The 13,934-nt window shown below is 47.6% G+C and overlaps 1 protein-coding gene across 1 annotated transcript in view; it reads left to right on the forward strand.

Annotated features, from left to right (window-relative positions):
• The window catches only part of Plxna2 (plexin A2), a gene marked incomplete in the record, with an annotated part of 202,644 nt that overhangs the window by 87,996 nt on the left and 100,714 nt on the right, over nucleotides 1–13,934 (forward strand). The window contains 1 exon segment of the mRNA XM_005404545.2: nucleotides 3,666–3,800. Coding sequence (XP_005404602.1) covers nucleotides 3,666–3,800 — 135 coding nt within the window.

The following is a 13,934-nucleotide window of genomic DNA, read 5'->3' on the forward strand; positions in this document are numbered from 1 at the left end:
TGACTCATCCCACCTGTCCTTGTCACTTCCTTCTTCTGTTCTGTCCCCAGATCCTTCCACTGCCTGAGCAGACATTGAGACGTGCGGCTTGGTCTGCTAATGCCGTGCTCTTACACTGGATTTGTGGTTTCTTTCAATTCATTGTTGTGCTTGTGGTCATTGAAACCTGGCCCTGGGGATGCACGCTTAAACACTAAGGAGTGTTGCCACAGAATAGACCTGATAGGCTGGCTTTCAAATGCCCACTTTTATTTTTGGACCCCCTGACAGCCCCTCACCATTAGGCATTCTATATCTGGGAAGAGTAGAGGGAAACTTTGAAGCTCACAGCTTCCTTGGTCAGTGGGAGCCATGCATTGGCCACCTCCTTCCTCTGGACCACACAGGCCGGAGCCAGACTGAACCCCGTTCCACCCTTGATCCAGTGGAATGAAAGAGTTGCGATTATGGGTTTCAAAGCCCTGTGGCTCCAGCCATGATAAGTCTGTGATTCTCCTGTGACGGGACAGCTCAGTTGAAGTTCAGTACCAAGAACATCTTCTGTTCTGGTTTGGTTTTAGCTCTTCCTTTGAGAGTTATAGATCTGATTCTAGCTTCTACTGGTTTATTAAAAGATCGGGGTTGTAGACAAGGAATTTTTGAAAGCTTCGGATTAGGTCTCTGATACAGTAAAAAGCTCATGGTTGGGACTAGTCCCATCTGAATGCAGCAGCATATGCTGATAAGTTACCTTTGATTCAGTTTCAGCTCTAACCTGGACCCCATCTGGTCCCAGGGGCGACAGAAAGAACCAAGCCTGTAGCTTTCCTTCTTCCTCTTCATATCCAGATCTTGTGTGGGATCCAGGCAGTGCCCAGGCTCATAGAAAGGTCGACCAGCCACTTGAAGCAGGAAGTCCTGGTGAGGCCTGCAAGAGGGCTGGTTTTGCAGCTCTTGAGACTGCGCTTTGGAGACACCTCGGTCTCCCCAGAAAGGACAGCTGTCACGGGAGGTTGGGGGAAGCACTGAGACATTTCCCTTCATGGACCAGCACCTTTGGACTTGGGCAACAGCAGAACAAGAACTCCCAAGGCTGTAGAGGAGAAAACTGAAGCCAAGCCAGCCAGAAGCCATGACTGTCGCAATACCCCCCACATCCTGTAGTTACCCAAGAGCTTTGTTGACCCGGAGCTACTGCATTGCTGCAGGGGCCTGGTGGAAACTTGGGTCTGTGCATCTACAGGAGGATGCTTCTTTGAATCTTAGGGAAAGCCATTGTAATCGAGGGCACTTTTCCCAATTATTCTGTCTTGCTGAATCTCATAGTTATAATTGCTCTCGAGTAGATGGTAGATGCCACACTCTGCGGCATCCAGGTCTGACTCCTAGAGGCTCCCTTCCCCTGAGAATGAAGCAAATGGGCCCCTGACCAGGTTCCCAGAAGGAGGGGCTTTAGTGATGGTTGTCAAGGCAACAGCTTGGAATGTGGAAAGCGCACTACTGGGGTAGGAAAAAGGGGAAGGATAGAGTTTAGAGGAAAGAGTGAAGGTGTTGGGGCAGGAGTGGCTGAGAGAAGGCTGTGTTTGGTTCTACTGACATTTCCTCCCCAACTTCAAGCTCAGAGCCCCCGGCTAAGAGGTGAGCAGGACTCTGTGGTATGGTCTACTTGAGGCTTGACCCACTGTTCCTGACCCTTGGGCTGATGCATAAGAACCTCAGGAGGAACCTGCTGTTTCTACCACTGAGAACTCCAGATCCAGAGCTGCCAAGGCTGCAATGGGTCGCCATCCGCTTCCCACTCTGCTTAGTCCCATCCAACCCTAGGGGTGCAGACCATGCCTTGACTCGGTCCCTCAAGTCCTCCAGTTGTCAGCACGGTAGAAAAATAAGAATGCAAGCTTTGGCCCCATGCCCCCAACCCTGCAATAAATAACACTGGTGACCTCAACTCCACCCATAAGAACTGAAGGTGTCTCCATTCATCCCGCCCTCCATGTTGGCAGCAGGGTTGGGCACCCAGCTTGGCCTGAGGGATGAATGAGTCCTCGTTCCTTGCCCTCAGGAGCACTCAGTGTGATGGGGAGAAATAGGCAGAGGGAGGAGATGGTTAGTACAAGGGCAGTGCAGATGGTATAATGAAGAAGGCTTATTCTTCACATCTTTGCAAGAAAATGTCTTTTGCCCTCACTTTGATTTAGAACTTATGAGTCCTGGATACACTATCAGTCAGTACATAGTACATGTCCTTTCCACAGTGTGTCTCAAGTGTTCCTTTTTACCCATCACACACTGGTTTCCAGCCCCATGCACATCCTGGAGGGTTATAGGAGAGTCGGAAAGCACATCCTCACCTTCAAAATGTTTGACAGAGCTTAGGTGCATCTGAAATGATTAGAGAGCAGCTCAAGTAGGTGCCAATACCCTTTAGCGAGGACACATACAATGACCAAATCAACTGATTGTAATCCTGGGACAAAATGGTTGGTGGGGAAAAGGCATCAGCGTAGGAGCAATTAATTAACCATTAGAAAAGTTGGAGGCTTCCTGGAGAAGGTGGGGCTTGAGCTAGAGGGTGTGTAGGTGGGCAGAGGATGAAGAAAACCTAGGGCAGGGAACACTGATCAAAGGTCAGCTGCTAGGCTGGGCAAAGAAGATGGGGATGGAGAAGATTTGAACCAAGGACTCCATGCCCCCAGCTATTTGCATGACCTTAGGACCTCTCCCCTTGGAGTTTCAGTATTGTATGTGCAGAGGTCAGCCTAATGCTTCTCAGGCTCCTGCACTAGCAACTTTGGCAGCCCCTGGGAGTTTGATAGAAATGCATGTATGCAAGCTCACCCCACTCGCACCCCAAATTCTGGAGTGGGCCCAGCCTTTGCAAACTGAGGGCACACTGGTTTGAGAATGCTGGATTATATTGCTGCTTCTCAATCCTGGCTGATCATTTAATTCACCTGGGGAGCTTTTAAAACTCAGTGACAGTGTGTAGACCCCACCCACAGAGATTCTGGTGAATGAGTCTGGCCCTGGCATTTGTATTTTTTTCAAACTTCCCATATGATTCAACTGTGCAACCAGGGCTGAGAAGTACAAGTCTTTCTTATTGTCCTGCACTGGGCTTGGGAAGACCTGGATCACCACTGCTCACTGAGTGGACACGCAGATAGTTAGAGCCTTTGTCTAGAGGGAGAACGACTGCTTGAGGTCTAAAACTCTTGACTCTCTTGGTGACCAGTTTTTTGATGGTTTGCATAATTATCCACTATTCCCAGTATCTGCCTGGGGCAAGGATACTTGTAGTGTTGTTGACTCTCCCGCTGCAGGCCCAAATAAGTGTGCATAAGCACACACTCACTTGCGTACACATGCATCCCATGGGTCCCTAAATATAAATAGATGCACACAACAACTACCACATATGGATGGTCAAAATAATTCCTAAGAGCATAAGAGCACATACAAATAAACCACCATCTGTGATCCCAAGCCCAGCATACTCAGACTGCTGGGAAAGAATTCCTCTTTATGGAAACTGGGGTTTTTGGAATAAGTGGCTCTTCTTTCTACAGAGTAGCAATTGGAGGGAGTAGCAGTTATGTTCTGCAAGTCACCTCCTCTAGATGGAAGCAGGGAGGCTGTAGGGATAGCTGATGTAGATGCTGAGAACACCCTTGTTTCTCTTGCAGATTCGAGCTGATGGTCCCCCCCATGGTGGGGTCCAGTACGAGATGGTCTCTGTGCTCAAAGATGGGAGCCCTATCCTCCAGGACATGGCCTTCTCCGTTGATCAGCGCTACCTGTACGTCATGTCTGAAAGGCAGGTAGGTGCTCACACCTATACATCCTTTCCAGACTCCAGGACACCTCTGATAATCCTTCACCTTTGTTCTGAAGCTTTTGCATCTCACAAGAGAGACATCTGGGCTGGCTGCCCAGGGGCCCTGAGAGAGGCTGAGTCCCTGCAGGCTTTTGCAGGGAGCCAGAGGAAAGCTGGGAAGGGGGGCGGCCACTTCCCGGAGGCTTCTCCCTCATCCACAGCCCCTGTCTCAGAGAGTGATGAACAGCCCACAAGAACCGGCCAGACTGCACGAAGCAGCTTGGTGTGATTAGGAGGTAGATTTACTGCTATCGGGCCCACAGAGTCTGCTGCTCAAGGGTGCCAAAGAGGTGTAAATAATCCAGGCCTCCAGGCTGGGCTGGCTCCTGAGAGAGACAGACCCACGATAGAGCCCCAGAAAGAGATAAAATCTTTGCCTGAGTCTTACACCAGGGCAGGGTACAAGGTGGTCAGAGCTGGCAGGCTGAAACTATGCCTGCAGAGATGCGGAGCCCTACAAAACCCACTTGTATCCTCCGCTGGGTGACATCTGACCAAGTCCCCTATGCTCTTGGATGGAGGGAGGGAGTGTTATTCCCCCAAACTGCATTTGCTTAGATTGTGCGTGAGCAGAGAAGGCCAGTGCAGAGGGAGCCATGGTGCAGGGAAAGAAGACAGGGGTTCTCCAGATCACTGGGGGTCCAGAGGACTAAGCAAAAATCTTAGCAAAAGCTAGGCCATCCCACGCTCTAGGTCAGTGGGTTAATAGACACTCAGCAGCCCTCTTGGTCTTGTTGTTTTCCTGAACAGAATGGGTCAAATAAAGACAAAGAAGGAGAAATAAGATTGTGAGCCTGCCTCAGCAGCTGAGGACAGTGGCTGGGGCCGGAAGGACCGATGGCTCCTGCCTCAGATGTCATTCTGATTATTCTGCAAGAATCCCCTTGACCTTGATCAGTTTCACCTTTCCCAAAGTTCTCTTTACTCTTTTTTCAAATGTAAGGAGTCTGAATTCGGGGATGAGCGATGAACAGAAGGAGTAAGGAAGAGGTGGATGGGCACATGACAGCATTAAGGGAGGCAGTGATGCAGTTCTAACTTGAAAATTACTTCTTGAGAATAGATGACACAAATCATATGCTAATTGCATGCAAATTACATCCAGATCCTCTTGAACCCACCGTCTTTTTCACCTTCTTTTGTGTGGCCCCTGCAATTGAGGCATAATCAAGTCCAGATGGGAATTTTGTAGAGCTGGAGGAAACTTTGCCTACCTTAGAGTGGTTAAGACAGTTTTGAAAATGAACATTGGACTATGGTCCTGATAAAAGTCCCAGTAAAATAGGCCTACAAGAGAGCATTACTGGGCACACAGTTACTGGGAACAAAGTATTAGGCAAACATCAAAATGAAGGAGACTTGATCCACTACTCTTGTTTTGACTATAATCTAAAGAGGACGAGAGACATTGTATTAGTCATTTTCCCACATTGGGACAAAATATCCAACACAAGCAGTTTAGAGAAAGACAGGTTTACTTTGGCTCAGGGTTTCAAAGGCTTCAGTCCATGGTCAGCTGGCTCTAAGGCAGAGCAGCACAGGGCAAGAGCCTGGCAGAGGGAACTGTTCAGCCCATGGTGGCCAGGAAACAGGGAGAAAAGTGAGGAACTGGGGACAAGAATACATCATTCCAAGTCACACACCTCTTCCAACGGGCCCCATCTCCCAACACTACATTCATCTAAGAACTTTTCAGTGAATTGATTAATCCAGGATGGGTTGATTAATGCACTGGTGAGTATATAAACCCCATGATTTGATCACCTTCCAAAACTCTCACCTCTGAACACATGAAACTTTTGAGGTACATTTTAGATCTAAACCATGACAGACATGTACCTCGACATCTATAACATCTATAAATTCTATAAGTGCTCTGCTTTTTCTCCCTATTCTGCTTTGTCAGACAGGTTGTTTTTTTAGATAAAAATGGGAGATGATCACCCTACAAATTCCAGCACTACAAGCAGAAAACAGCCACAAGTCACCAAATCCCACTATCCAAAATGTAGCATCAGATTATCACTGCCCAAAATGTCTTAGCATTTGTTGAACACCACCCCTGACACTTCTGCAGGAATATATACAGATAGAAGGCTGAACAGATATATGATACCCTGTTATAAGCAGGTAAAAGCGTGGCCAGAAGGACTGAATAGACTCACATTCTGTGTGATATTTTCAAGAGACTCCAGGTACGGCTGATGACCAGGGAACTAGCTCAGAGTAAGAGCACCCTCTTGGGTTCCACAAGCCCAGTGAACCAAAAAAGCAGAAACAGCAAATAGAAGTCATCACTGAGCCTTGTGGGGACTGAAAAGGTGCCAAGGCATAAATTTTGGCTGTTTAAAAATGCATTCAAAATGTAGTAAAAAAAGAGGAGCTGGGTTGTGGTTGGAGAACAATAAGTAGACTTCAGGATATGCAATGCCTTCCTGAGTCCTTGTCTGATCTCACCTCTGGGAGCATTAGCCTTGACCACACCACAGGCCCATGTATCTTATTTATAAATATGCTTTTCTTCATCCTCATCTTCTGCTCCTGGTGACCTATGTCATGGTACAACCTGCACCAAAAAGAGCACATAAATAGTACCCAGTGGTGATGACAGATACAGGAAGACTTTGTATTCAATGCCACGGGCTGTCTCTGGTTAAGAGAGATATTAATAGGGGAGCTCATATATTAGGTGGAGCTATACTCAGGAGGCCAAGTCCAAAGGGGATGGGTGATGGAGCTCTGAAGCTGGTCACCTGGACAGATACATCATAGATAAAAATAGGAGACCCGGTGACTTTATCAGGGGCTAAGGTCAGGGATGAGGGCCAAGAGCAGCTCAGAAGGCCCACCTGTCTGAGGCCAGCTGAGCAGAACCCCCACAGAGAACTCTGGCCTCTTCTACAAGGCAGGCTAATGGGTGACAGGGGGACAGTCAGTAAAAAATGCAGTCAGATGGCCTGGGTTAGTGTCCAGTTTCTTAATAACCAGTAGAAGTCTCACAGCTTCAGTGTCTTCCTTATTATTCAGAGGCATTATGTCAGGTCACAGAATTACCCTTAAAATCCAAAGGTCTGGTTCAGGTCCCATCTCACTATTCTGTAGCTGAGAGGCCCTGCACAAGTCACTTAATCTTAGTGTGCCTCACTCAAGATCAGTGTGAGACTCTGCTGGGAAAAGAAATGGGGAATTTCTTTCTATTCTGCCTCACATTCCACATAAATGCTTGTCATTAATATTCTATAGAGCCCCTCCCAGCCCTTGAACTTCAGGATTCCATTCCTTAGGTATGTGGAGATGAGAAGGATGTTTAGGGGGAAGCAAGTGGTGCGAGGTAAGTGGCCCAGCCTGAGCCTGGAGGCTTGTGCTCTCTCAAGGGCCACCTCTAATTCCCTGGGGAACCTGGGCCCTTAACTTCTCAAGGACTTCTGGCTTCTCACCTTTAAAGTTAGAGATGACATATTGTCTTTTTTAAAGTTTAAATCGGTGTATAACAATGCTATTTTCCGGGGCTGGGGATTTAGCTCAGCGGCAAAGCGCCTGCCTGGCAAGCGCAAGGTCGTGAGTTCAGTTCCTGGTACCGGAGAAAAACCAAAAAAACAAAAAAACAATGCTATTTTCCTACCAAAAAAAAAAAAAAAAAAGGAAAAAAAAAGGACAAAGCCAACTCTGACATCTCTTTTATATCTTAAAGATCATGGGATTCAGACTCTTCTTTCCCTGCAGAAGATAACATGCAAAGTACCATGGATAGGTTCAGGTTAGACCAGAAGAACTTCTGAAGGAGAGAGTTATGAGACCATAAGTGTTCCTACGACCTTCTTTGCTGAATAATGAACACTCTAGAGACTGTAGGATTGCTGGTTTGGCTATGGATACATATATTCCTGCATTAAGCCAGTGTCTTAGTCTATTTTCCATTATTATAACAAAATATCTGAGACTGGGTGACTTCTAATAAAGTGAAGAAGTTTCTTTAGCTATGATTTTGGAGGCTGAAATTCCAAACAGAATGGCCCACTACTTCATTTTCTTCCAAGGTCAGTGCCCTCTGTGATCTAATCATGTCTCAATGAGCCTCTGCTATTAAAGATTCCACACCACCTTCCAACACAAGAACTCATGCAGGACACACTCACACCATACGCAAGCCACAGAGACGGCAATTTAAGACTGGAGTTCCCTAAAAATCTTACAACCTTGTAAGGCATTATGGGAATGGGCTTCCCATAACTTCAGCTCATAACAAATCTTTGGGCAACCTAATTTCCTCCCTTCCTTTTTCCCTGTTCCCAACACTTACCTCTTTGCTCCCTTACCCCTTCCCTAAAACATGGCACCTATTATAATATCCTTGGGACCACCCAAGGGAGTAGAACCAAGTCCTCATCTCCCATTCTGCCTAGGAGGTTTTCATTCCCTTACAAAGTTAGAACAATCTAATAACCCCCACTCTCTCTCTCTCTCTCTCTCTCTCTCTCTCTCTCTCTCTGTCTGTCACTCTCTCAATTAACTAAATGTAATTAAGAAATAGGACTGGTAAAACTTGGGTCTTTAGTGCCACTGTCTAACAAGTCAATGTTAACGTACTGCTAATGGCTCTATGGCCGACCAGCCCCAGGGGGAATTTGAGAGCAGATTTCCCAGTCCTGTTGATTGCCCAGGTGTGCCTGAGAGGGTGCCTGCCTTGTCCCTAGAAAGCAGCATCCGCAGACCCTCATCCATCAGCACAGGCAACAGATGTTATGGCATGAATACGAGTTGCTCCCGTATCTCCAGCATCTAATGGAAATCAGACAGAATCCAGGGAAAATCAGGCAGAGAGCCAAGTGAAAACTCCAGCAACAAGATGAAAAGAAACAGGATAGCCGGGTTCCCGCCCAACTCGTCAGGCTGGCCACTCCCAGAAAGGGAATCCAACTCTGTACTCCGGGTAGATGGGAAGAGTATAGGGATGGAAGCAATTATTCTATTTTATACTTTAATTAGTTTGAATTAGCAGAGGGAATAGAGGCATAAAATGATCCAGCGAAGGGTGAAATGGAAAAGGAGTCACAATGGAGAATGGCTCCATGCAGGCTGGGAAGAGCCTTGGGAACAGCAGAAAGGCTGGCGATGGGTTGGGTGTTGGGAGCAGGTGGGGAATGTGGGATTCTGCTATTTCTTCTATTTCGAGGCCTGACGAAGCGGAGCAGCAGCCCAGCGGTTAAGAGCTGGCCTGGGCAAGTGAGACTCAGCTCCCTGGCATAGCCACTCACAGGGTAGATGACTTGAGAAAGTTACCTAACTGCTGTAAACCTGCTTCATCTTGTATAATGGGCCTAAGAATGTAACTGCTGTGAAGACTGAGAGTCTACATAAGTTCCTGTGCCACATCTGACACATGATCCATGCTTTCAATAAGTGCTAGTGATTAGTAGTAATAGCAGAATTAAAACCTCCCAAGGAACTCAGAAAGGGCTAGAAGCGCACCCACCATAAGCACTCCCATTTTCCAGCCATGGCCTCCGACTTTCCATTCCTGCCACTCCCTCCCAAGGGACGCAGAAGACTCTGGCCTGGCTGAATGGCAGCACTGGGCTGAGTTGCTCATAATCTGATATTTATTTTAAAAATCCAGGAATGTGCCCAGCAGACTAAACAGTCCTGCTCCCCTCCACACACAGAGAGGCAGCCCCAGGCCCAGCTGGGAGGCTGGAAAGCAGGCATCTGTGGGGATAAGGAGAGTGCAGAACCACATCCCCCAACCTATCTGGGCCTGTCCAGCTGCATGTGTGGACACCTGGCCAGCAGGAGACTCGCCAGGGGCTTTCCAGTTCTGGCATCTAAAATAAAATGCCAGAAACAGTCACTACCTTCTCCAGGTAGTGACCCCTGAGCCCCCTTCTCAATGTCCTCCTGTGGGCCAGTAGTTGGCACACTATTCTGTTTGTCTGTTGCTAGATAATAAACCTCTTCAAAATTATGAACATAACACAGCTATTTGGTGGTGCTCACAAACTGCCTGAGTCAGGAATTCAGCAAAGTACATGAGCTGGTTTGTCTCTGTTCCACAATGTCTGCAACATCTGCTGCCATGACGTGAATGGCTGGGAATGACGAGGGGCTGGAATGATCTAGAAACTTTTCCCTATCTGGCATCTGGGAACTGGACGCTGGGATCAGCTAGGACTGTTGGCCAGAGTACCTTATAGAAGGTCTCTCCTAAATGTCTTAGATTTCCTCACGGGTAGAGGGGTTGCCTCAAGAGGATCAGGATGCTTGAACATGGCTGCTCACAGCAAACATGGCGGCTGTGTACACATCCCCACAGACAAGGTAGATACACTATTGCCTTTTAATGTCTGCACTTTGAAAGTCCGATGGTGATGTCTTTACCACCCTGCTGTCCATCACTCTTGTGATCTATGACTATACTGTAAGAATCAAGGCTGGGAAAAAAGAAAGTACACACCTGCCTATCTGCCAGGGTCATGAAATCCTGGCACATTGGAGCTATGAGGACTTCAGAGATGGTTCCGGCTCTCAATGAGAAATTCCAGGACCAGAGTACCCTCCAAGTAGCTGCCCCTTTTCTGCCTCCTGGACACTCAGCAGTGAGCTCCAGACTCAGAGGAATTGCTTTGATTTCCCTAACACATGGGGACATATTGGTGGCTTTACAGCATGCAGCTGATTTGGAGAAGGCTGTATGAGTCCCAAGGGAGATCTATTAAATGTCCATAGGCCCAGAAAGTGCTTCTGAGAAAGCCTTGTGGGAACTTATCAGGAGTAGCAGCGCCCTGCCAGGAAATGGGCCCATCCATGGGCACTGCTTTTAATGGCTCACCCCGAGGTCTTCTTTGAGTGGTGTCATCCCAGGCCACTCAGGAGGGGTCCTCCTCGGTGACTTGCCTTTCATGTGCAGGCCACGAGTTCCTCAAAGGAAGACAGGAAGCTGACATTTTTACCACCCCTGCCTTAAGTAGTGAAGACTGGCAGGGCAAGGAGAACTTCGACCTGGAGTTATAAGAAACAAAAATTATTTTGAAAGATTGAGAAGTCGCCCTTCCCCAGTACCTTTGGCGCAGCAAAAACCTTGCAGCGATTCCCTACGTCAGTAAAGTTCCCATGTGGGGCTGAGGGAGGAATGGAAGGTCAGGTTAGCCTCTCACAGTATCCATCCAGCTTCACCAGAGAGCCGCTTTTATTTTCCCTGGTTTGGAAGAGGCCGTGTCAACTACTAACCAAGATCTAGGGCCAAAAATAAGAACTTCTCTCAAAGGAAGTATTGTCATGGCTGGCGTAGAAAATCTGCTATCTCTAGCCAAAGCTACTGAACTATCAACCCCCTAAACCACCTGAAGACCTTGGGGAAGGGAAGAAAAAATATGGGGAACTGCACTTCCAGATGTCCCCTGCTCATGTGTCTTGACATTTCAGACTGTTATTTTAATTGTGCCTATTTGTTTAGTCCGGGCGATGCAGCTTCCCAGGGCACAGGCAGAGCAGTCCAAGGTGTATTTTTACAAGGCCAACAGGGGTTCAGTAACAGGCAGATCCGCTCCTGCCTGGGCTGGGAGGTCTTAGGTGGGCCTGCGGAGGGCAGGAATGTGAGGGGCCAGGAGATGACTACCAGAGTTGACCCTGAGGGACGTGGGGAAGAATTATAGAGTTTGCGGATTAGGAGAGTGAGGCTAAGAGAATTGCTGCAGCACTTTTGTTTTAAAATGTGTCACTTTCAATCCAAGCCTTTGATGCACATGTGTTTCTGGTTAAGGCCCAGGGACCCCAGTGTGGCCCAGGAGCTGAGCACTCAAATCACTGCCTGTTCCGAAGGCAGAGAGGAGTGCTGGCTCCTGGGGGGCTTGGGTGTGGGTACACCAACAGTGACCACCTCAACTTGAGTTTTGATTCCCCTTTTCTTCCCCCCCACTTCTAATGTCATGAGCCCAGAGCCTGACACAGAGCTGATTCACTTGCTATTAATATTCTCATCGGAACATTTTTTTTTATAAATATTTTCACATGAGGGAAAGAAATGCAAACCTACCCTATTAATCAGACGCTTGGCTTGCTATGTATAAGAAAGAAAATTCTAGCCTCTTATTTTTAAAATCCTTTGGTTTGGAAAGCAATGATTGAACACAATGCCCAGGCTGGGTAAACTGGTGCCAAAACCCCTCATTTCCTTAAATGGCCAGGGGGCCTGGAGACTCTTGCTCTAATCCTTGGCAAAGTTTTGACTTCTCCATCTAGGTAGGAAGTGCTGAAGGCTGCTGCTCTGACTGGCCCGAGTGATGTTTCAAGAACAGAGGTGGAAAACCAGTGTCTCAACACCACAAGGAATCCTAGCCTCCTTAGCCTTTTCTGTATGAGGAAACTGACGCCCAGGGAGGGGACTCACTTATGTGGGTCATCATCTGAGCCATCAAATGGCCCAGGGTTAGTACTGGTTAACCCAGTCCACCTAGCGTTCTTTCCCCAACCTGACACTGCTTCACTCGGCACAGTCAAGAGAAAACACTGGTTGTGTTTAAAAACTTTTAATTAAAAAAATTGAAAACAACATAGGCCTATGAGAGTCCCTGAAGATATTCCCAAGGGTCAAATTAAAACTGGGGGAATTTGCATATCATTTGCATACACAGACTCATTCACTCGACAGACCATTAAGTGTCTACCATGTATAATGTATAGAGCTGTCCACTGATAATCATTTGCATATGCAGAGACAGACAGGGTTTTCTAAGGATGTTCCAGCAAAGACTTCCTTAGAAATGGGGCTACCTAAAGATAGGTACATTCTTCATTTCTTTCTGCTATTTTCAGGGCAACAACAGCACTACTAAGTATGTTCTGTGTAGAAATGCATGAAATAGAATCCCAGTCCTCAGAACGATCGCATTCTGGAGGGAAGGAATGAAGTGCACAGAAGTGAGGAGAGAGGGTGAACATCGCAGTGAAGGAGATGTGCAGTGTACACAGTGATGGAAGTAACACATATCCATCCACCAAGAGGGGATCTGCCCAGTTCCCTCCAGGCTCCGGGTCTCATCCTCTCCCCACACGGGGACCCAGAGCTGCTCTAGCCCCAGAGCCTACTGAGCAAGGAGCAGCCCTTTGTGTTACAGAGTGGGGACAGAGGTCTGGGGAAAGGACTCTGGAGAAGGAAGGGTGTGTGCAGCCAGTCTGAGGTCTGGGCAAGTTGCTTCACCCCTCTGTGCTTCAGTAACCTCATCTCTAAGTGGGCATAATTGTGGCATCTGCATGAGGATTACATCCAATGAGTTCACGCATATAAAGCAATCTGAAGAGTACCTGGCACAGGTTACCTACTGTTAGCAGCAGTAATTATATTTTTACGCTTGTGCCCCCATGTCTCATTGCCAGGCCAAGCCTAAAGATCATGTTCTACCTATAACCACACCTAAAAAGGAAACGCTACCGCCCACCCAGCCTCCCAGCCCTCCTCTATTTAAGACGTGTTGAAATCCAATATATGTGTCATGTTTTTCTTATTTTCGTTTACAAACATGACCTCAGCTAATAAGTTTTATTTTCCCAGCTTTTTCTACAGATATGAAAACTGAAATTCAATCTGGCTAAGGAATTTGCCCAGAGCAAAGCTGGCAGACAGCAGGGTTAGGCCTCCACCTCACACTCAGGAAGCCAAGCCTACACTGTTTCATCCCCAAGACAGCGCCCCCTGGCTGCTGTCTCAATCCTCTCTTTGCTCCCTACACCCGGCTAAAAATCACACATCCAGGGAGACTGGAGTAGTGATGTACTGTTCTGCTTTACAAACCCGATAAAGCAGGCCAGCACTGCCCCAGGCCCACACGGGTGGGCGAGTGGGAGAACTCCTCTGATGGTCTGAGAGCTGGGAGCAGCAGCTCAGTGCCCAAAGAAGTTACTACTGCTGCCATTCATCTGGGCCGGGCAACAAAGGACAGGGAATGACAGGGGTTAGCTTCCTCATTTGACAAATGAGGAAACTGAGGCATGGCAAGATGAAGAGATCTGAACAAGAGGATTGCAAGGCTAATTGGAGACAGAGCCAGGAGTGAAGCACAGATCTAGATGTTGACATTATCCTGCC

The sequence above is a fragment of the Chinchilla lanigera genome, unplaced genomic scaffold (genome assembly GCF_000276665.1).
Source record: "Chinchilla lanigera isolate Chin_1 unplaced genomic scaffold, ChiLan1.0 scaffold00088, whole genome shotgun sequence".
Lineage (NCBI taxonomy): Eukaryota > Metazoa > Chordata > Mammalia > Rodentia > Chinchillidae > Chinchilla > Chinchilla lanigera.